This window comes from Antedon mediterranea, chromosome 4 (assembly GCF_964355755.1).
Source record: "Antedon mediterranea chromosome 4, ecAntMedi1.1, whole genome shotgun sequence".
Lineage (NCBI taxonomy): Eukaryota > Metazoa > Echinodermata > Crinoidea > Comatulida > Antedonidae > Antedon > Antedon mediterranea.
This window is the reverse complement of record NC_092673.1, coordinates 825,886-850,834: the sequence shown is the minus strand read 5'-3', so window position 1 is coordinate 850,834 and position 24,949 is coordinate 825,886. Positions and strand designations below refer to the sequence as shown.

At 31.1% G+C, this 24,949-nt stretch overlaps 5 protein-coding genes across 6 annotated transcripts in view; 2 read left to right on the top strand and 3 right to left on the bottom strand.

The window, feature by feature from the left end:
• LOC140046095 (fibroblast growth factor 8-like) overlaps positions 1–20,208 on the top strand; it is a 251,885-nt gene extending 231,677 nt beyond the window's left edge. The window contains exon 6 of the transcript XR_011844731.1: positions 20,199–20,208. The gene's annotated coding sequence lies outside the window, so the exon portion shown is untranslated. The remainder of the gene's footprint in view (positions 1–20,198) is intronic.
• Positions 1–24,949, top strand: part of LOC140046087 (cilia- and flagella-associated protein 46-like) — a 58,575-nt gene that overhangs the window by 10,555 nt on the left and 23,071 nt on the right. The gene's annotated exons all lie outside the window — the stretch shown is intronic.
• On the bottom strand, positions 575–3,400 carry LOC140046094 (uncharacterized). Of its 2 annotated transcripts, XM_072090614.1 has the most exons (3): positions 3,232–3,400; positions 2,830–2,922; positions 575–1,554 (listed from the first exon to the last, which is right to left on the bottom strand). In XM_072090614.1, exons 2-3 carry the CDS (start codon positions 2,903–2,905, stop codon positions 929–931), a joined length of 702 nt encoding a protein of 233 aa, XP_071946715.1. In that variant the 5' UTR covers positions 2,906–2,922; positions 3,232–3,400; the 3' UTR covers positions 575–928. The 2 variants fall into 2 exon arrangements, with proteins under 2 accessions (XP_071946715.1, XP_071946713.1); XM_072090612.1 differs by having other exon boundaries at positions 2,830–3,400.
• LOC140046089 (uncharacterized) lies at positions 3,976–7,065 on the bottom strand. Its single transcript, XM_072090607.1, has 2 exons — positions 6,818–7,065; positions 3,976–6,164 (listed from the first exon to the last, which is right to left on the bottom strand). Exon 2 carries the CDS (start codon positions 6,153–6,155, stop codon positions 5,208–5,210), a length of 948 nt encoding a protein of 315 aa, XP_071946708.1. The 5' UTR covers positions 6,156–6,164; positions 6,818–7,065; the 3' UTR covers positions 3,976–5,207.
• LOC140046573 (uncharacterized) lies at positions 9,844–23,595 on the bottom strand. Its single transcript, XM_072091272.1, has 5 exons — positions 23,204–23,595; positions 13,206–13,595; positions 12,457–12,963; positions 11,201–11,368; positions 9,844–10,016 (listed from the first exon to the last, which is right to left on the bottom strand). Exons 2-5 carry the CDS (start codon positions 13,549–13,551, stop codon positions 9,844–9,846), a joined length of 1,194 nt encoding a protein of 397 aa, XP_071947373.1. The 5' UTR covers positions 13,552–13,595; positions 23,204–23,595.

Below are 24,949 nucleotides of genomic sequence, written 5' to 3'. Positions count from 1 at the left end.
TGTACCGAACATTTTGAATACAATCAATTGTAAAAATCTATTAATTGTACAATTTAAAACATATAATTTATCAAGATATAAAAATTTAAAAACAAATATAAAAACCTAAAATTCTTATAAACAAAGAAATGTGTAGCTAAAATGTATCATAGGATGATCGTCAATTAACCCTTTGCACAGTGTTAGTCCCACCTCTGTGTGTAACATGTTTTTTTGATATAAAAGTTTGGTCTATGGTTGGGATGAGTTAAAAAAAAAGGTATTTTGCATAATAATGACGTCATGTGATGTCATTACAGCTATTTTGAAAGAAAAATCACTGATAGATAACTATAAAAGGGTCGCAAATTAAAATCAAAATTGTAAGACGGTATTCAAAACTATAGAGGGCACATGTTGTGCTGGAAACTTTGATTTTTAATGAATTGCAATGTATTCCAGTTTGTCGAAATATATAGAGGATGCTGTATATTATAGGCAAATACGATTAAATAATTGTTTTTGCTATATCCAGTAATACCAGGTATGCTCAGTTCAACAACATTGTTTATATCCGGTAATACTGGGTACACGCAGTGAAAGGGAGGTTACAATAAATATAAATATTGAAGTTAAATTTTGTCTTTGGGCTTTCGTAAAATTTATTTGTTTGATGTGATGCACAATTTAGTATCAAGTTTTAAGATTGTACATGTTTATGCATCTATTTATTGGTGAACAATAATACAAAAGTTAATACAGTAATAAACAAAATGAAGAATAAAAGAATGATCAAACATATTATACATTTGAAAAGGAGACCACTTTGAGAATCTTTGTCTTTCAACGTTGTTTCTGTTCTGTTCCTTTCCTCAATTTCTCTTTTCAGTTTTTCTTTCAAAATTGTTTCTTCTCTATTCTTCTCCTCATTTTCTTCTTTTAGTTTTTTTTATTGTTCCCTGAGTTGTTTTTCAGATTTCCTTATTTTTAAATTACTTAGATTTAGTCTATCTCTTTCCTCTGTCATCTTCTTTAAAGAGGCATCTGTCTTCTTCCCTTTGTTTTGTAGATCTCCAATTTTTTTGTCCTGAGTTTTTATCTGGTCTTTTGATTTATGTAAATCTACTTCTAGATTTCCACATCTGTCATTCAGCTCTTTTCTTGATTCTTCTAGATTTTGCATCCTCTTTGCTTCTAGCTTTAAATCCGATTTTAATGCATGAATTTCACGGTCCTTATCTCGAATTTCACGGTTCTTTTCTGTAATCTTGGTGTCTTTTTCTTGGCTAACACTGTTATTCGTCGCAGTTAACTCCGTTGATATTTGTTCCATTCTGTTAATTTCTTTATCCTGTGCTACCTGCATGTCATCAATTTTTGATTTCAAAACATCATTTTCATCTGATAGTTTCTGTCTTTCTAATCGGAGATCTTGACACACTTTCTTAAGGTTTTCTTCAACTGCATCATATTCACTTGTGCTTTTTTCAACCTTGGCTATTAATTCTTTTATGGTGTTGCTGACATTATTTTCACAAGACAAATATTTTTTCTCTGTTGCATGTTCATGGTTATCTAAAAAAATAAATACCAAAACATTTGTGAAAATAACAAAATTGATAAGTCTTTATACCCCTTTCACACCAAACACAAAACTTAGGAGACAATCCGGAATTGATGCCCCGGTATTTTGGTGTGAAAGGTAAAATCAAAACAACTCTGGAGTTCAAAAGACTGAGGTTGAGCAGCTGAACGTTCTCCGGAGAACGAATTGTGGGGACACACCAGTGTTTTGGTGTGAAAGGTACCAACCAGAGTTTTAGGTCAAAAGGTCATCCTCACATGATCAATAATTGCTTTAGTTTTATTTCAAAATACTTTTTGTATTTGTACAAAATATATGTCTAAAAAATAATAAAAAGTATAAATAAAACATTATATGTCTTTTGAAACTTTTTAAAATCATTATTAAATTAATATAAAATAAATATTATCACAAACAAAATAGATTTAAACAAGAAATATTTCTTTAAAAAAACGCTGCTCGCTTGTAATTTAAAGCAACAAATACTTAAATTGTCTGTCAGACAATGGTTTTTGGGTTTCTTTTCATTTTTTATATGTGAATAAATATTACTTTTTTGTTACAGAAGTGAATACTCAATTTCTGTCACTTTAGTTAATTTTATTGCTAAGGTCAAATCTGGGGGTCACTTCATCACCCTAGATATTTCAATTGTGAAGTATCCTATTACAAACACAAACTTTAATGGACTGTTTCGATAATAATTCAATGAATTGTAATTTTAGCATGTCCTAATAGACTCTTTCCCAGCCGTTTTTTGGGTCTACTGTAGCAGCTGGAATCAATAAATCATAGTGGAATTTCCATTTTCACAAAACTGTCTGTCCTTAGAACTATAACTGCTGCTTGCTTTAGCTTCTGATTGAGTAGACCTAATGGGACGTAGCGGGCTAGAGCAGCAGCGTGAAAAACCTGGTGTTGCAGAGCTTTGGTGTGAAAGGGGTATGAGTTAATATATGGTACCCTTGATTTATTTATAGAGGTTAACCCTTCCAGCTGACCCCACAGGCCAGCTGATATCCAGGGTCCCTTTTTAATAATAAAATATACAAATCTATATTAAATTAGATTTTAAAACATAAAATTACATTTATAACAAATTACGGTAAAATTTTACTTAAATTTAAATGAATTAATATAAGAATTAAGACTTCTTTTAAAACAGCTGATGACAATAATAAGTCATAAACAAATTGAAAGGTGGGTATAAACTTATGTAGAGGTTTTTAAAAACAAAATTGTACAATTATTTATATAATTCTTACCAGTCTGCGTATTTATATCCACTGTGTTGCTGGTAGTGGTTGAAGAGTGTTCCTCAATTTCAGAGCTTTCAGACATGATATCACCCTTGTGTACTAAATGTTCAATTTAATAAAACATATTTTCATTTTGTATCTATATCTTTGCCTTAAAATAGATATTTAGTAAATTCAATTTAGGCCTAACAAAAAACATTTAATGAATCCACCACAAATGGATGTAGATTTAGTGTTTAATCATAATACCTTATATTATAGGTTAAGAAGCCTGTTCCTGCTGAACCCCATATCCTACCTCCTGGAATTCCCCCTTTTCACCATATGAATATCAAAAACACGTATAATGACAATGGCATTGTGAATATTACAATAATTTTTTCACCTTAGAAAAGTAAGAATACTTACCTTTGTCAAATCATCAGATTCAAAAGTTAGAAAATTCCTGGAATTCACTATTTATTGTTTATGTTAGCAAAATTGTACATTATGTGAATGGAATGTGTACTGTAAATATATAGAGGGGGTTCTTTCAATTATTGAATTTATTAATCTGAATGCTGTATATTACTTTAATTGTGTGTTTTATATTTTTTGAAAGTACTTTCTATCGTACATAACAGCTCATGTATGGTTCAGTTCTTGGAGTATGTTATACTTTAGTATTGCATCAGGTCCTTACCTATCCAAGTCAGCTGAGAGCATATGTGTTATAAATATCAATTCAAAGCATATTAATCCATCTGAAATTTAGTAAACTAGTCGACAAAATAAAAGAATACTGACTTCAATGTATCCAAATTTAACAATAAACAAGAAATATTTCTTACAAATAACGCTGCTCGCTTATTGACGTAACAGTTTTAAAGATATATTGTCCCTCTTAAAAATATTTTTTATTTCAAATTTGTTTTTGAATGTGTCATTTTATTGTCACATAATAGTTATTTTACCTGAAAAAAATCTAATTTAAAGCAAAAAATACTTAAATTGTCTGTCAGACAATGGTTTTTGAGTTATAATTAACGTTTCTTTTCTCTTTTTATATGTGAACAAATATTATTTTTTTGTTACAGAAGTGAATAAATAAATAAATTGAGTCTGTGTTTCATATCAGTCACTTTAGTTTATTTTATTGCTAAGGTCAAGTCTGGGGGTCACTTCGTCACGCCTAGATACTTCAAGTGTGAAAAATCCTATTACAAACAAAAACATTCATGGATTAGTGTTTAGAAATGCTTTGGGATTTGTCGTTCAACCTTTGACCCAAACATTTTTTTGGGTCCAGCAGCTGGTACCTATAAATTATAGTCGAGAATCTTTTTTAGCAAAAACGTCAGTGTCTAGTACTATAACTGCTGCTTGCTTTCAGTTAATCAATGAGTCATCTCTTGTGACGTAGCGGGCTAGAGCAGCAGCGTGAAAATACCACACGATAAACAAAAATCGGTTTTATTTTGTGCTATATATATTTAATTTGTTGTATTGTTAGTACATAATTACTGGCATTACTATTACATTAGCTGTCTATTTTGTAATTTTATATTATTAATATATATATAATTTAACATTAGTTTATATCAATCCTTGACATTAATTTTTTATTATAACACATCCAATTCCTCCCATTTGATTGGTTAATTACGCATCATGTGCCATATGGTATTAGTTCTACATGTAAAGGTAAAGGTGAGTCCCGTGTTCATTCTTAATGTAGGGGAGTTCATTGTACTAAGCCTCAGCTTTATGTTGTAATGTGGCAGTTCCTTTCCATGCTGCCTTATCCTCCCTATAGTCTTTTCAACCAGCTACAGTACTCATTTACAGCTGAGTAGACTGGGAGTTGTCGGGAATTGAACCCAGGTCTCTCTGTATGACAATCAAGTGTCCTAACCACTCGGTTACCACATGTACCAATGAAAAATTCTAATTCTAACACTAACGCACATTCTGAGCATTTTGTAAAATGTTAATACTTTTCTGCTACACGAGGCAACCTGTAGTACATGCCATCAATATTATTCTACTCCACATCAAAAACTGAAGCCTTGCCTCTTTTAATGGCCTAGCTTCTTCTAGCCTTCCATGATGAATCAATGCTATCAATCAAGGACACATCAATGACACATCAATGAAAATATTTCTCTGTTCATTGTCAATCATATAAAGAAAAGGAATGAAATGTAGTGAATTAAACTACAGCAACTTAAAACTAGGCTTATACAGCAACTATAAAACAAAACTATAAATACTAAGATGTTTGTGGTTAAGTGAATAATATTCCTAATGTGTGACAAACTACTGGAAATCAAATTTCTAGTTATGCAAAATGGTAATTTTATTTCCATCTTATTCAATTTCCTGTTTTGCCATTTCTTTTTCTTCTATTTCTCTTCCTCTGTTCTCCAATTCTTCTTTCTCTGTTCTCCAATTCGTCTTCTTTTTCCTCCAACTTTTTCTTCTTTTTTCACCAGTTCTTCTTTTTCCTCCAATTCATCTTCTTTTATTGCCAGTTCTTCTTTTTCCTCCAGTTCTTCTTCTTTTTCCTCCAGTTCTTCTTCTTTTTCCTCCAGTTCTTCTTCTTTTTCCTCCAGTTCTCTTTCTGTTATTTCTCTTTGATAGTCATCATCATCATAATCATGGTCCACAAATCCTTCGTTATCCCCCAACTCGATTTCTTTTTCCTTCAATTCCTCTGCTTTTTCCTCTAATTCTTTCTTTGCGTCTTCCAATTCGTCTTGTGTTTCCTCCATTTCTCTTTCTCGCTTATCCATTTCACTTTCTCGTTTAGTCATTTTACTTTGTCGTTTAGTCATTTCATTTTCTCGTTTATCCATTTCACTTTCTCTTTTATCTAATTTTTCTTCTTTTTCCTTCAATTCCTCTGCTTTTTCCTCCAATTCTTTCTTTGCGTCTTCCAATTCGTCTTGTGTTTCCTCCATTTCTCTTTCTCGCTTATCCATTTCACTTTCTCGTTTAGTCATTTTACTTTGTCGTTTAGTCATTTCATTTTCTCGTTTATCCATTTCACTTTCTCTTTTATCTAATTTTTCTTCTTTTTCCTTCAATTCCTCTGCTTTTTCCTCCAATTCTTTCTTTGCGTCTTCCAATTCGTCTTGTGTTTCCTCCATTTCTCTTTCTCGCTTATCCATTTCACTTTCTCGTTTAGTCATTTTACTTTCTCGTTTAGTCATTTCATTTTCTCGTTTATCCATTTCACTTTCTCTTTTATCTAATTTTTCTTCTTTTTTCTTCAATTCTCTTTCTTTTTCTTCCAATTCTTGTTTCTTCTCAATATCTTTTATTTCCTTTTCTCTCCTGTTTTTTTCCATTTGGAAAATCTAAGAAACAGAAATAGATGAATGCAAAATTGCGTAAATTACAAACTCACCTCTGTTATTGCTCTCTCCCCCACCCCTCTCTCTTCCCACCCTCTCTCTCTCTTCCCACCCCTCTCTCTCCCCTCCCATCCCCCTCTCTCTCTCTCTTCCCACCCCTCTCTCTCTCTCTCTTCCCACCCCTCTCTCTCTCTCTCTTCCGACCCTCTTTATTATGATGTCTCATTGAATTGATTCTTTGTCTGAAAACATACTTTGAATTAGAATAATCATTTTATCGTTTATTTTGACCTCTCATTTCAACACTTTGTGACTTGTGATTCTCAGAGAGCATAGAAAACATGCCTATTAAGCTCCCTTAATGTTAAAATCTTGTGTCAGTGTGCTGTCTCTCAGCATGTATGAAATTATATTAATTAAAGTTTATATTGCAAAATAAATTTGGTTTATACAGTATTTCTTTCATACACAATTTAATATCATTATCATTAGTTTGTAATGTTTGCCAACATGTTACGCCCTGTATTGGCTTGTCAAAGTTGTATCACTAGTACGGCAGATTTTTAGGTTTTTCAGACAAAAAAGCTTTACAATAATTATGCCTAATTGCCTTGTAGTCGTATTGTACCTAAACGTTTCTTTTTTGTTCAACATACCTTTTTAAATAATGGTTTCAGCAAAGATATATGAAGCTTCACAAAATTGTCTTCGTTTTTCTGTTCTGGTAAATGTTTCGACAAGGATGACGTGTACTCACTTCTGACTTAAAATTTTGGAAAAACCAGTTTCTTGTTAATTTTTAAGTTCATTGAACAGCCAAACATATATAAAATTATGCAAAACAATTTTAATTTATTAGAAAAAATCAACATCATAAATTTTATTGGAAAATGTATTATTTTCTATTTTGAAAAGTCTACGAAAATTACTCTAAATTCTTCTAAACTCTTCATGAATGTATATTTTGTTTCCCTGCAAAGTTAATGTATGTATTAAGTAGTAGGGTATTTTAAATAACAATACACACTGACCCAGGACAATATGGTGGAATTTGGTTATTATCAAATAAGGGTTTGCTTTGGATTGTATTGTTATGATTATGAATTGTTAACACATCACCATTCATGTACTTTACCATGTGAAAATTGTTGTAGCAATGCTTCTAGTACAGGTTGAAGAAACACGTTAATAAATCTAAAATCTGAGGTTTACAGATAAGCGTACAGGGAGTAGAACTAATGCCAGAAAACTAAAATTTCAGTACTTGCACCATTATTTTTCTTTGTATGCAAAAAGGGAACATTACATAATCAATTTATCATATCAGTGTTCAGTAAATTAGTTGGTAATTAATAAGAACTTCAGACTTTGCAACTAATTTATTTTACTATTAACAAAAGACTCCTTTGGAACAATAAAGATAAAAATATAAATAGATTAAAACAAATTTATACAGGATAAAACCATATCAGGTATAGATGTAGCACCTGTTTTAAATATGGTCCTGTTTATAGAAAATAAAAGGTTAACAACATGCATAAAAATTAAAACTAAACTAAAACAGTAAAATAACAATACAAAGTCAAAAATATTATCATATGTACATATACGATAAAAGGCTTATAAATACAATAACTCTTTATTTTTATTTATACCATATTTTCCTGCTTTCAAATAAAATATGTTAAAAATACTATTAGTATTATAAACACCCAAATGTTTTAAAGTTTAAACAACTATTTGAAAGTAAGAATTTACATGTTAGCTCTTTTTGTTAAAGAAATTATATGTTGATTAGTTGAATTTGTGATACAGTGTACTGTATATTCTATTTTTAATAAATATTAGTAACTTTAGTGTTATGCGCAATTTGAATTTTCTAAATATTAATCATTGAAAGTCTATAAAAATATTTTATAGTATTTTATCAATTTGCTTTGTTTGTACTTTTTGTGTTCCATACTTTATTAGAGGCCGAGTTTACTGATTAGTGAGTTGACGTGAGGCCAAGTTGACGTGGGACCAACTTGACTTTGGCCGAGGCATTTTAGGGCCGACTTTGATCGAATTCCTTTAAATTTATGTTATCTCTTTACTGTGGCAGCCATATTTGTTGTTATTTATTATGTTAACACAGGTTGGCCCAAACAGCCAAACAAATTTTTGTTAATTGGTCAATGTAATTTGTTGCCATTCTTCACACTAAAATATAAACGTTTAACACAAGTCTTTCAACTATAGCAATGTTTTTTTTCTTTTATTATACTATAGCAATGTGGCAAATTATTGAATTCTCAACACGATGGCATGTACTAATATTTCATTGTATATATGTATACTTTTAAATATTATGTCATGTATGCCATGTGTTTCATTATTTGGAGTATTTTACCCAACAGTTACTAGTTTGTATACTAGTGTCTTCAATTCAACTTAAATCCATTGATCTTGGAAGTTTTAAAGTTGATTTTTGTATGGAAGAAGTAGTATCAAATATTAAACAAGTGAGAAATAAATGTAAAAAATGTCTTTTTTGTCCATTAACTTAACCCACCCACATTTTTAAACTGATCATTTTTGCCAATTGCAGACAATAGATAAATGCAAACAAAATGATTGCTGCCAATTGCCTGTTGATGCACTATCAGAACTGTATCCATAAGTATGGCTCATAGTTTATGTTTATCATTGTGAACATAGGTAATAGGGCATTCATAACTATTGTTTATTGTTATGGCAACACACACATAGTATTTGTTCAAGGAGATTAACTCAAATTTTGTTTTTCAAATCAAGTAGTAGTTTGCTGGTTTTCGATGCTGTGGTTTTAAAATACTACAACATGTTGTGCTGTATCCCTCAATTATAAAGTAAAGAATTATAGCTTTCTTCAAAACCCAGTCTCATTAAACAAAGCAAAACTGAAGGTACATTGCGTTTCTTTAATGCTCATACACACAGAAACAATTTGACTCTGTTTTAACCCACTTGTTTAAATGTCTATTTCCCAGGCTAATTGTGTCTAATTTGTTTGTTTATTTTTTTAATTTAATTCACATCCAACAGTGAGCAACTAATGTAGTTTATAATGTATCATGCTTAAAACTAAAGTCTCATTTGACACTAGGTTGAACCCTTAGTGATTAGAAGGCAGGCATGTTAAACATCAAGCTCTACAGCACAGCTCCACTGTTTTAGCTGTATATTTTGGAACACATAGACTTACAAGGCTTACAACACTTTATAAGGTGCAATGATGCCAGATCTGCAGTTAATTCATGTCATCTATGAATCAATGGGTTGCCAATATATTTACCTTTATTTATAACACTAACCATTTTGCAAAATTCCAGAAATTATACACAAACATTATAATAACAATAATAAGTCCCAGTAAACAAAAGCATACACATGAACATGATACTTTATTTTCTTTTCTGTTTGCCTGTACTTGTTTCCGCAGGTCTTCCAGCTCCTCTCTTAGTTTTGTAACTTCATCTTCTTTTTGCCGAGTCCTCATTCCTTCTGAGATTAATTCAGTTTTTAATGAATCAATTTCACGTTTCTTATCTCTAATTTCATATTCATTTTCATGTATGATATTGTTATATTTATTTTTATTTTTAGTCAACTCTGTTGATAAGTTTTCCCTTTCCTTGATTTCTTCTAGATTTGCTGCAAGTTAGAAATCTCCAGACAAATATTGGTTTTCTTTTTGCAAGTCGTATATTAGCAATTTCAAAACTTGGTTTTCTTCAGAACTCTCTTCATCTTCAGTATCATTGTCAGTATCACTAAGTATGGTTTCTTCTACTGGCTCTACTGTGGTTCCTTTTTCACCTGTGACTATTGCATCTTGTACAACCAGATTTTCGCTTGACATTGTTATTATCGGTTTTTGGTCTCTCGTTTTTAAAAGATGACAATTTTATCCTTCCTTCTTGGGAGCAGAAACAGGACAAATTTGTGGTAACCGGTAAAGGCAGCGCAAAAAATTCCGTATTTATCTTAATACTAAGGAGACCTTTTTCCATTGTACATTTAAAGACAATGTATGTATATAGTACATCAGTATACTGTACATATGTTCAAGAACAAACTATTATATTATTTTCTTTAATAGTAATTTTAAACCCACAATCCCCATTTAAAATAAATTATCTCTTTTCTGGGATACTGTCCTGATACTATTTTACTTCTAATCTAAGAACATGTACACCTAGAGATCAGTGGTTTAGTCAGAAAAATAAAATATTTTATTAAAATAAAAATTGTGGAATAAACCAACAAAGGGCCTGTAGTTAAATTACACCCCTAGTTGATCAGAAATGGTACTCTCGCACATAAAATTCATGATAAATGGCACCTCTAATTAGCTGCAATTAATAATAATATCCTAGATTTATAAATCGCCTAATGTTGTGAACCCTCTAAGCACTGTACATATTATTACTCCAGTAATTTTTGGATCAAACACTTATGCAATGTACTCCCACAATGCAGCTAGTAATCAGCGAAGTGACACTCCCATGTGGCGCGCAGCAATCGGCAAAATGATAGGTCTACTTTTCCGACATTTTTTGCATGTCTGATGCACGTGTGAGATTGACAGCGTATGATTTTCACAGACCTTTACTATTATATTATTTAGAGTATTTGATATTTGATTGTATTATTGCTGCTTCTGGACTCTTGTACATAATTTGTCTACACCCAAATTAACTGCCTGTTCATGACTTTATATCTATAGTGTTATTTACGCATTGTTTAGTCATTATTTCGGTATATATCTTGGGGATGATGAATTGTTTCTTTGATTTCTCTTTTCTGTACATTTTGGAAGTAACTTTGAAATAGTTCAAAGATTTTACCTTTCTGCAAGCTGCAAATTTCTCCAGAAATATTTTGCTTTTTAATATCCATTGAAAATAACAAAATATCATTTTGTTTACATAATAAACAAAAAATAACAATAAAAATAATAGCAGAAATTATATTTTCCTTTAGTGTTGAATCTTCATTTTTTTTATTTCCCATACTCTTTGTATCTTTGTGTTGATCACTGCATTCCTTATCTTTAGCTTTCACATCCTTTTTTAGTCTTGCAACTTCCATTTCATAGTATTTTATCCAATTTTCATCTTTTCTAGATTCAGATTTTAGATCAAAAATTTCACGATTCTTATCTCTAATTTCACTTTCCTTTTCTGAAAGAATATTGTTAAATTTATTTTTTGTTTTGGTTAACTCTTTTGAAACTTCTTCAATTTTTGTGGTTTCCTTATTATTTCTTTTTATCAAATTATCGATTTCCAATTTAAAATTTTCTTTTTCTACCAACATCTTTTCAATTTTCTCTTGATTTTCTTTACATCTTGTACAACAATTTTCACTTGACATTGTTGTTATCTGATTTGGTTTTCTTCTTCTAAATTTCTTGTTTTAAAATGAACTTTTTCTTCAAATTAAATTTTTCATCTATAAAAGAAAAAATGTATCCACTGTTTGGAAAAAAAAAAATGTAAATAGCCATTTAAAATTGTGTACCTAGATTATTTGTATGATTTTTATTGTGTTATGTTTTAAATCAAAATGCATAAAAAATACAATTTAACAGATAAAACCTAAAAAATAAATGGATTTTGTCACAAGATCTTAATAAATTTAATATGTTTACAATTACACATAAATTATTTTATTTGGTTTTAAATAATTTCAAAAAATCAAGAAATGTACATCAAAACATTGTATCCTTCATAGGCTATTTCACGGATGTCCTTTGGAAATTCCAATTCACACCTGAACTTGGATTGTTAAATTAAAGTTTGATGGTAAAATAAAAGATGCTAATATTATTATTATTTTATAATAGTAGGTCTAACTGTATACTTACTAATTGTAGCCTAAACCTGTTTACACTATATATAGTAAAATGATATAAATGCCAAATATTTATTTCTTTCTCTCTTAGTCTTCTTTGTAACTGCGTTTTGCTTTTGTAAATGAGTGTATTTATACTACATTGTTTAATATTGATTGATTGTGGGATTTAACAGATGTAATAATTATAGTAACTAATTATAGAGAAGGGAAAAACATTTTGTTTAAGCACAATAAATGATATTTCCACAATATGTAAACTTAAAATGATCATTCTACAATGAACAAATTGAATACAATGTTTTATAAATTTGTAAAGATCTGTGTAGTCAGTATGAGAAAAGAATACCAAAACAGTCAAATATAAAACAAATAATATAATATATAACTAACAAAATGCCTATAATGCAAATACCAAAACATAGTAAACTTAAATCTTCATTTTCTTTTGTCAACCTGGATATTTTTTCATTTAATTGTTGCTGTTGCTCTTCCATCTCTTCTCTTAGAGTTTTAACTTCATTATCTTTAAATTGACTCCAAATTGCTTGTTTGTTTAATTCAGTTTTTAATGAATCAATTTCACGTTTCTTATCTCTAATTTCACTTTCATTTTCTTGTATGATATTTTTATATTTATTTTTCTTTTTAGTCAACTCTGTTGAGATTTCTTCTTGAAGGGCTTTCTGCAAATCAGAAATTTGCAATTGTAAAACTTTAACTTCTCCAGACAAATATTCGTTTTCTTTTTGCAAGTCGTAAATTTGCAATTTCAAAACTTGGTTTTCTTCAGAACTCTCTTCATCTTTAGTATCATTGTCAGTATCACTAAGTACAGTTTCTTCTACTGGCTCATATTCAGTGGTTCCTGTTTCACCTGTGACTATTGCATCTTGTACAAGGTACATTCGGGATCTACAAGCTAAAAGTCAGAAAATGTTAGATGAGAACAAGATTTTTACTAACACTATAGATGCCTTGCAGACGCAAGCTAGTCATAGGAAAATAGAGAAAAGCCAAAAAGAGAATGAAGTAAAACGTCTTATGCAGGAAAGAAGAAACAACAAAGTTTTAATTTTTTCAGAAAGTTTGGTATTGGGAGAGTCATACTTTATACTTAATTATTTTGAACAATTAAACAAGTAAAAAACATATATTGTTTACATTTTCCTGTTAGCACCTTGAGTGCAGTGATGAACTTTTCTGTATTAATGTGTAGTTCCCATGCTTTTTCAAACGCCTTCCTGTATTTCTCAACAAATAATATTTCTGCTAGATCTTGAAGAAGCTTTCCATTAAGATGTTGTTCATATAGTTTCTCTAGTGCATTAGGATCGTATAAACCCACATCAAATATTATAGAACCTTCAATCAAATTAACAGATGTACAACCATTCTTTTTAAGCAAAATTTCAATGTCGTTGTGTTTATCATGAACTAGTGATACTACCTGTTTTCCATTGCGAATAATTTGCAAATGTTCACTTGAATGTTGAGAAGTTATTTGCATCGAGTCAGGATGTCGTCTCTTTAGGTTTATTGGTATGCGAGTCCCTTCAATAAAGCAAAAGATATCTTTTTAAAACGCATTAGTTAAGTAATATCCTAAATTAATTTAGGGTTTAACAATATGATGCCAAACTTGAACAAAAGTAAAATTTGAATTTGGTTTTTTGCCTCATGTAAATTAGAACTCAATTCAGCATTTTTGCTGCTATGTTTTAATATGTTGACTTTGGATAAATAACAATAATACAAATTGGCTCAAACAAACCATTAAAAATATATATGAGGCATGGCATCACAAAATAGGCGTAGTGTCGGAAATAATCATTTTTTAGATTTTTATATATTCGTAATCTACATTTAATAAGCTTTAAAATGAGGTGTTGTTTATTAAAATTGGTTTATTATATGAAGAGTTATTAATGAAAACATACGAGATACTTTCTAACTCAGGAAATCTTCATTTTGAGAAAATCAACAATGAAGTAGCGACACCGATTAGCTTGGCCTAGCCCGTCGATCAACGCAACCAGACTCTCTGTCAAAACTCGCTATTTTCCTTTCAATAACTGCAAACTAGTCGAAAATATATCATTGTGTGGTACATAATATTATATTTTTTGTTATTTAAAAAAAATATATGGATAAAAATAACGATTAACTTCCTAAATATTCATTAAATGTTGAAACGTTCATTCGAGAAACTACGATGGAAGACATCCTGTTTCATCGTAAACAAAAGCGTCAGCCAATCAGAGAGCGTAATTAATCTCTATAGCCAATCACAGTCAAGGATTCACAAATTCTTGTTAGAAATTTCAGCAACCTAACACCTTAATAAAACAAATTTCCATTGCCTAGATTAAAAAAAATCCCTTAGGTTGTGGTAAATTATGGTAGCTGATATATTTTCGAACAAATAGGTACCAAACATGACGTCATTCGGGTAAGCGGTTTGTTTACAAAAGCGCCGTAAAGAAAGTTGATTTTTGAGTGAACAAAAATACAATTTCCTAATGATTTTCAATGGAAACGACTTAAATAATTGCAAAATACACATACTTGTGATATTTTTTTATGAACAAGAGTTCGATATGTTAAAGATAAGTGTTTATAGTATCGTTTTTTATTGAAATTTTAAAATGGATAGGTTAGGCCGATTTTCACATTCTGAACTTCAAGGCTAAATATCTCAAAAGTTCGGGTTGCGACTCTGCGCCGCTTTTGTGATGCCAGGCCTCATATATATATTAAAAATAACATTAAAATAAGATATATTGCATATGAAAAGAATTCAGAAAGGAAGTAGTGACTCTGTATATAAAAGATATTTTGAAGAACTGCAGTTTTGAGACAAACAGTTACAGATCGAGTATGCATACCACAAGTAATGTGGTTATCCGATGCAGAACCAGTTGCTGCTTTGAAAGCAAGACAGCCAAGTTGAAAATAATTTTGCTAGAAACATTTATAAAATTGAAAGTGGAAAGGAAAATAGATGAAAGGGTATCCAGTTAAATTTTATTCGCAAAGCATATGATTCTGCAAAGGTTGGATGCATATGTCCTAATACCTTTTGAATCCCAAAGTGAACAACAGTCAATATGCGGAAGCATAATAGTAGTATACAAAAGTATATGATAAGGCAAATAATTTTATGAGGTTAAAGATGTATTGTCCCCCAAAAAATGAAAAATAAAGATGAAAAAAATCAAATTTTGAATAGACCGTTTTGTAGTTAACATAAAGTTATTCACTTCCACCGAAAAAAAATCCGAAAAAAATATTGATTTCGCTTATAAAAAAATCAAAATAAGTTTACCATTTTTTCGAACTCATCGGCTCAGAAATTAGGCCGGTAGAGCTAACTCATACATATGCATGATATGTTAATGAGCATCCACACAGCAGAGATCTGATCTAACAATGGACGATGCACGTTGTATGTACAACACCACCAGAGATCGACGCGATTCGACTGTTATGCGGGTTTCCCTGGCCTGATCGTATAAATATGTAAAGCTGAGCTGTTAATTTGTCGGTAAGTAGGCCTAGACGGTTATTTTAAATATAATAATATATATAACGCAATAATATCAGGAAGGTAAATTAATTAACTTAGCCTGGGATTTTTTCAGTTCAGGGCTAGGCCTAGATTAATACATGCTGCTGCATATTACTAGGCTAGTAGCAAGCAGACTGTGACAATCGGGTACCTGCAGAAGATGCCCAGCTAGGCCCTATACATTGTACTCTTCATAGACTGGCCTAGGCTATATGCCATCAATCTTAGCTACATTCCGAAAATACAGCCAGCTTGCTGTACCATATATATTTACAGTTGAAGCTTGTTTAATTTAACAAATTTTTATGATAAAAATAAAACAAACATTTTTCAGGGAAAATGGTTGCAATACAAGCCTGAAATTGAGAACCTTCCAGCAGCACTGTACAAGTAGACAGAGGGGAAAAGCCAGCTTAGCCATTTTACAACACAAACAACAAATGTTCTCTGTACTGTAGTAAGTCAAATATTTATTTTCTCTTTATATAAGTTATAACATTATAAGTAATGTGTTTTAATTACCATAGAAAGGTAGTATACTTATTTGACTATGTCAAAGTAAGCAATTTCACTAGCCCAATTTTGCACCAAATATGCATGATCTATTTTTTCCAGATTTTCATACTTTGCTTTTACTTTTTTTAAAGACGTTGAGCTGATGAAGACTGGAACAGAGGTCACCCAAAGACAACAATGATAGACTCGGTATTGGAATATGATTGCATTGCAGGAAAAATATTTCTGACTCTCCTGCTGCATTCGGCCAATATGTTCTTGTCCAGCTTGTAAAATATTGTATAATTTTTTTTGTATTATATGTACAGTACATTATTTTGTAAACATAACATTCAATAAATAAAAAAAAACCTATTACAACAGTTCAGTACACAGGATAAATTCTTCAAATTTACTTACACTTCACAATTTTACTGTAAATATTACAGTTCAAAAGGAGTTAATAAAATATATATATAGAGTATATCTTATTGAATTCCTGTATTGTTTTTTGTGTCAATTTGTCTAAATTATCAATGTGTTGATTAATGGCAGTAATTACGACAGCTATAGTCTTCTAAGATCGCTCACATCCATTACAAAGTGTCATTTTAATAGTAAGAAACGTTTCAATAAATTGTGAATGTTGCCACTGTACGATACATTTTATGTTTCTCACTACCTGCTCTTATTGTTCAATCAACCTAAAAAAAAAAAGAAATTTGTGTCAAAATATCTGCATAAAAATTAAAATGTTTATTTGCGGAATGTTAATTTGAACCTATTGCATTTGATACAGAAAATATTTTTTAAATATTGCATCAGTAAAACATCCAAAACAATATTAAGATTTTCTTTTTTTTTTAATTTTCACTGCCGAATAGATAGTTGAAATCTTTAAAAATTAAACCAATTCATCATGATTAAAACAAAAATACATCCCTTCTGGTGGTGGTCTACTGTAGCCCTAGCTAGCAGTGTACTGCCTAGACACCCTGCCTAGGCCTACTACACTCTACTTCTAGAGACAGAAGTAGGCAGCAGTTAGGCTACTCGAGACTGTCAGTGCTAGTAGTAGTAGTAGACTAGTAGTACAGTAGCAGCAAATTCGGGCCTAGGCCTAGCTAGGCCTCTCCTGTTAGCGAAACAAAAACTCACCTAAATGAATAAGATTCAACATCAAAGTTACCAACTGTAATTCTAACTTAGCATTCTGCTAGCTATAGTTTTCGTGTTTTCTTCAAGATTCGTCTCGCATCACTACTCGACTCTCTCGCACGCATGCATTGCTATCCAGTCGAGACGCAGAGTTGCGTGACCTCGAAATTATCACAATCTCGAAATTTGAATCGCCGCCATTGCTACCGGCGATCGAGAGAAAAAAGTTCTGAATTTCCGTGTAAAATTATGAGATTTTATTAACGATTTACAGGGTATTTTGTATTTATAAATAATATTTAAGGGATTTTACCTGTATAGAATTCAAAAATTCGATCATATTTAGCCTAGCCAAGTGAAAGTTTGTGGCGACCTTAGCGTAGGCTAGCGGCGACTGGCGTAGTGATGAGTAACTTTAGTCGAAAAAAATTTAATAACTCACTGAAAATCGTATGAACAGTCACGGATTTTAGGTATATGACGTAAATATATATTCCAAACATTTCTACCAAAGGAAATCGTTAAACTCTCTTGAAGAAAAAAACGGCTGGATTCGTTTGAGTGAAGCGAATGAATTCTGAAATAGCAGCCATTTTCCGACGAGAGAAATGACGTAATGGCAATAGCCTTACAGCACCAGACGGCTTAAAATGACGTCATGGCATTAGTCGTAGGGGAACCAGACTGCTTTTAATAAAAACTGTCAAGGTCCGACTGCATTACAGTATTTATGTGATTTAATTTTAAATTCCATTTATTATTGTTATTAATTAATAAATATTAATTTACAATGCATCACTGCAATCATCACACCACAAATTCTTCAAAAAACTACATAATAAAAATAAAACACAAAGAAGAATTTTTTAAATTTATACTGTACTTTATTTTATTTCAACTCATAACTGTTGTATGATAAAAATTATCATTAACAAACTATCCTAAAATATACAAAAATGATTCTGGTAGAGTTATAAAACATTAAAAGTGTAATTTTAACTGAATGAATCTCTTTGGTATATTTTGGAGAACTGGGAAACATGTAACCTAATACAATTATGCAGCACGAATTTAAACATAAATACGATAACATTTAAAAAGACTAGATAGAAGTTAAATGCTGATAAAATAAATAAATATATATACTGTAATTATTATGCACTATACAATATTTACACTACCATGATGAAAGCTATACGGCAATATAACTGGAACAAATACTGGTTTATAAACTTATTTAAATTAGTTTGGATTAAGTAATTTCCAATAAAATGGAAATTGAATATAAAAACAAAACAGAAACCAGCCACCTGCTGAAATTTCTTAAATTTTTGTTTTTAAATAGCACCTATATTATTATTATTGAAATTAATCCTAGACAATGCAGAATGTAACGAGATGTTTTTATTTTATTATGGCAAAGTATTGGCATAAATACTTTCAAAATTATACTGCATGTAAAAATACTATTTTTATACTATTCTAAGACAAACAAATCTAATTATTATAATATTATTAAATAAAATCAAATATATCATATAGTTCTATAACTTATTTACATAGCACACATATTAAACTTGATATAAATTGGCGTAGTAAATGCACATGAAAGTTGGTTCACAACAGTAAGCAGACATTCTGGCTTGATACGGTATGCTGACTAATTGAGGTGATCAAACGCTGGCATCCAAACACCTGCAAAATAAAATAAAAAGAAAATATTACAGTATCATTGTATACTTCCTTTATAGGTTTATTTTAGTACATCTGGTGAGCTTGGTACCATCGATTTCTGGCCGAGTGTTGAACACTCCAGCTGGCCTAGCATCAGCATAATAGCCTGGGCAGGAGCCGGCTGACTGGCTCTTCTCTGACTAGCTGCTAGGCCTAGATAGTATGCTCTACAGCTGGGACTAGGCCTAGGTGCATATAATAAAAAAAATTACAAATTTAGTTCCAATAGCATAGGGTAATTACTAATAGTTCAATCCGTACGAAATAACTATATAGGAAACTTCTAAACAGATCGGCCTAGCTAGCCCTAGTGGACAGTTGATCCGCCCTACTACTAGTTACAGTAGGCCGGCCCTATTTCTATATACAGACCGAAATCTCAATGTATTTTATTCAGTTTATAATTACAAATTTCCCCAAAATATAACTTCAAATAACATTATAATTGCGTGATAATCAATAAATAGTCGATCAAAACCTAATATGTCAAACCAAAGCCCCGTGATTGGTAAAGATTGATCTGCTAAAGCACAGGCGCTATCTACGATATAGCTAAGGAATACATACAAAGATGGCGGCGGCCCGAAAAAAGTGACTGCTCAACTTGCACTAAATTTTAATAGTTCTCATGAATGAACAGAGCCAAATCTTTCTCAGAATATGTATTATATGTGTATTGAACACATACTAGAATGTTATTAATTTTGGCTTGTGAAGAAAAAATCGGCTGGTTTGTTTCAAACCAAAACAAACCAGAATCAAAACTTACCTCACTTGAGCCCTCGACAGCTACGATTTCGAAAAATGGACGCCGATTTAAATGTCCGTCCTTTTATACGAAAAAAAGTCGGCGGGAAGATTCTTTCTATATTTGGTAAGCCTTTACCATATTTGGCAAGTGAATTAGGTTCCTGATTGGTGAAATTTTACTGGATTTCTGAAGGCTCTTCCATGCAAAAATTCATCGCGGTTCGTCGCTAAGTGTAAACAATTTCTACTTCCTGGTATAAAAATGGCGCATGCGCAGGGGAAAATTAGCGATTTAACGGTCATTTGAGCACTCTGCGTCTCGACTGTATCGTTGTTGGCTGTTGATTTGGAAAGCATCATCATCCACATGATGTATCCATACAATATGAATATTTATGAGCTAACTCAGGTCAAGGGTTAAATTAAACCGGAACACATTTGTCTTCCAGACAAATAGCTTCCGGTTGGTTAATTTTTGCATTAAATTGCGATTTTTCCGTGTAAAAAATTATTTTTTTCAATCCAAATTGAGGTCAAAGTGAATAACTTTTATGTGCAATTAAAATGGCCTATTCAACAAAAATATTGAAAAAAAAATTTTTTTCAGGGGGACAATACATCTTTAAAGATGAAAGGTTACACTATATTAAATTGAATTGAAATAAGACGAACCATTGCACAAATATAAAACATTCATTATTTATTTACTGTGAATTATGTCAACAACATATTTCTAGGCCTAGCCTAGAAAAGCAGATTAGAGATACCAAAAATTGCCAGGCAACTGAAACTGATCTAGTCCAATTTTTTTTTTTCAAATGATTCCACGTCTTGTATAATTAATTAATCAAAATCATAAAAATTTAAGTGATTTTTTTGGTCTAAATTAGTATATATCACTCTCCAAAAATGTTAGTTCTGAGTGCCACTTTAAATAGTATTATTTATATGCCAAAGCCACGGTGGTTCTACTGGACAGCTAAAAAATACTATTTCAGTTTGTTAGTATAGTCTATTAAACTCCCATGTTTTACTGTAATGAATGAATTTATGAAATCCTATAAATCCTATTACGCATTTTGACATTTCCTTCCCATCATGCATCACGCACACTATTTGCAATAAAGTTATTAATAAAGATTGTAAAAAGTAAGAAAAGAGCCTTGGGGAATTTCCATGTTAACTGAACAATAAGACGAAATAAGAATTTGTAAGTCACAATTTAGACATTATTCAATAATCCACATGGTACAAAAAGAATTTTTTAAAACATACAAATATCAAGTAGTTTGTTCCTTGCTAATGGATTAAGTAGACTAGCAAACATCCTTATTTTGTCTTCATGATCTGCTAATTCTGTACGGATTTCTAGTTGGAATACCACATCCCACATAGTAGTTGACTTTTGCAGCTGATAGTCCTCAATAACTTTATGCATGTCGTCTGGTCCAACATTTTCCATGGTTTTGTAAAGTCCTTTACGATAAGGTGACAATATTTCCTTGTAAGTGTTTTGAACCTTGTTATCACTCATATATTGATTTACAAGATCTTTTGCCTTCTGCAAACCTGATAAATTTGCAATCTCTAGCAGGAAGTCAACGTTAGTAGCTTTGATTTTACCAAAGTCATCCAGTTTATTTAGCAAACTATGTGCTTTACAAGTTTCATCAGTAAGATCTGATACATGCACTATACCAAAAAGGCAAAATTTGAGCCAATGGTATTTGTGGTCATTGTAGTGTTCACTGAATTTGGTTTTTAAGGCTATAAACTTTTTGTCTGCTTCACTTCCATCCATATCCATATTTATCTGAAAAATAGTTGCGAATGTTATGATGTATGCACTAATTGTCCCCCTTTTTATTAGGGAGTGGGAGCTATTGGCATTGAAATTAATAATTGTTCTAATTTTAAAACTGGAAGTACCGATATGCGTTTATTGTTATTTTCATTTCTGTGTCTTATTTATTTGTTTTGTTTGGGCGTCCTTGACACAAGCTTTGCTTTTTTGGTGACGCCACCATTTTGGAAATAAATGTTAATTGATTTGATTTGATTTGTTTTTAATATGTTTGTAATTGTAGCTTTGCGTCAGGGAGTTGAGTAATTAGATGTTTTGCCCTACTCTGACGTAATTTGTACTTTATACTAAGTACATTTGAGAATACTTAGAATAAGTAGTTCTCGGGTGGGATTCCAACCCACACCTCCAGATCACTAGCCTGGCGTTCATACCTCTAGACCACTGAGCTTGAGATTTAAAAGAAAAAAATGGCTAGTGGTTAGATTCGAGCTCAAGTAAGCAGCGGGTACTGCACCAACAGGATTGTCATTGTAGCTTTGCGTCAGGGAGTTGAGTAATTGGATGTTTTGCCCTACTCTGACGTAATTTGTACTTTATACTAAGTACATTTGAGAATACTTGCGAAAAAATACGCAAGTAGTTCTCGAACCCACGACCTCCAGATCACTAGCCTGGCGTTAATATGTTGTTATAACATGTATTCCTTTTCAAGTCTACTTGCCATTACTAAAATGTACACTGTGTTCCTAGACATCGTATTATCTACTGGGGGTGAAATAATTGTCCAGAATTATACTACCCGCGACATGACTAGATTTTTCTATATATAAATTTTGCTATAAAAAATGTCAACTTATTACTGATTAATACAATTTCTGTAGGTTACTAATTATGAGATGTGCCAACAATTCTTTATATCACCCAAATTCACTTCAGTTGTTGAATTGTAGTACCTTATAGCTTGGTTTTGACATAGGCAATTCGCCAATTAAACAAGGAATGAAGGAAACTGAAAAAAAAGTAAATAGACCACCAGGTAGACCAAAAGAAAACTGGATAAACCAAAAAAGATTTAAAAGAAAAAAATGTAGACTTTAGCACAATAACACTCCTGCCCAAAACAGATAAACATGGAAACAAATCATGGAAAGTGTAATGTCGTAATGACGGAAAACCTTTTCAAGGAGAAGAATTCATTTCTCTATGGTTTTATATACATAATAACCAATCCCAGATCTTTTGTACAAAATACTTGAAGCATATACTAATTTAAATGTTTATTGGTGTACCTATTTGTTCACCTAATACTGTTTATGTACTCAAATGTGCACCTCTATGTATTGATCGTTGAGTATGTATAGGCATAATATTCCTTATGGTCTTGGCAAATACTGTACATGTACACATATTTTATTCAATAAAACAATTGATAAATGAAACATAGAACAATTGTGATTGGAATAGTTTATTTGCATTCTGTGAATATGTAAACGGCTAATGGTGAACCTTATCGCCATTTGGGGACCTATCAAGACATTTGCTAAGGTTACCTACTTAAAAAACATTTCCTATGATATAATTTATATAGTTTTACACTGTATAAACATATTATTATTATACCCTAAAATAATGACATACAATTATTACCTGAGGTGATATCTGTTATATTAATTATATAGCCAAAAATCAGTAAAAAGAATCTGCTGGGTGGGATAGTCCCAGGACAAATCTATACGACTGTACCTTGTTAAATATATTATGTATGGTGAGCTTCCTGGTTGGTTTGTGGTTAGTTGCCTGTGAGGTAAACTGCCCTGGGAAAACCAATTTCTTGTCATTGAAACGCCCTTTAACATTGACAATATCAAAGTTCAGTCGGCACATTATTGTTTGAAATCGCACTTGAATGCAAATTATCCTTTCTTTTTGTAGAAAAATCAATATTAATTTAAATATGAATACAGAAACGAAACCCATGAACCAAAATGTATTGTAGCAGAAATGTATGATATAAAAATGTTTTTGTAATGGACTTTCGACAGCCCTAATTAATAGTTTACAAAGAGATCTTCTACTTGTAAAAGCTAACTCACTTGTTGAGGATAAGATTTTAGCCAAGGATTTTTCTTTAATGTATAATTTTAAATTTCAAAGTAAAATCTTCTTTCGAAAACATATTACTATTTTATAAGTCCAACTATTTCTTGATAATTCTGGAAGATTATATTCATACTGTTAGTCTTATTGTTTATGAAGAATATTTTTAATTATTTTCTGAGGCTATAAGTGAGTAATGTACTGAATTTTCAATTTTTTTTTTTTTTATTCTATTTTTAATGTCATATCACAAACTTGAGTATTTTGTGTTCAAAATACAATTAATGCTACGATAAACAGCAATGAATATGGTTGCGCATGTGCACCCTAGTGGGAGAATTCAGCTAATTCAACTGTATTCTCTTTTGTTTATTACACAAATGTACCAGGAATAAATAGATAAAAATATATTGTATTTTATCATATTTATTAATATGTTACTATCATCTCTGAATTAGGTACTGGTACAACTTTTATATACTGAAATAAATATTTTAATATATATAATGGCATTGAGGTAGGTTAGGTACGGAAGTTTTGGTTTTTAAATTTCCAGAGTTTTTATTTTAGGATTGTTAATCTATTAGAGATAACTATTGTATCATCAAATATTCAAAATGAAATCCTAAAAAAATTATCAAAAATTAAGTTACGGTAAGCCTTATTTTACATTTGTTGGCTAGTACTATACTGTTGCTTTAAGTGTATAATAGCTGTAAATATACACATGTGCAGGTCAACTCGGCCCTAAACCGTCTCGGCCAAAGTCAGGTCGGCCCCACGTCAAGTTGGCCCCAAGTCAAGTCGGCCCCACGTCAAGTCGGCCCCAAGTCAACTCGGCCTCAAGTCAACTCGGCCTCAAGTCAACTCGGCCTCAAGTCAACTTGGCCAAAAACTAATCCATCAACTCTGACAAAATCAATCAGGTTTTATTGCATATAACCTATAAACCCTTTCAAATACAGGAAATGTTACATTATACTTTTTTAAATATATAAACGATGAGATAATACAATTGTTTTATGCACAAGATAAAATAGGGATTGAAAATAATTGATAAAATGATTACACCTATAACAACTTTAAAATAATAATAACTGTCTGATAACCTTTTCAAATAAAATTCAATTTTAGCCTCTTTTAATTTTCTTTGGTGTTCCTCGTTTTCTTTCGTCAGATGGTTTAATTTTTCCTCATATTGTTTTACTAATTTGTTCAATTTTAAGCTTGTCTTCAAATGTTCATCTTTCTCCCCAGTAGCCTTCTTTAAAGATTCATGAGTATTCTTTACTTTTA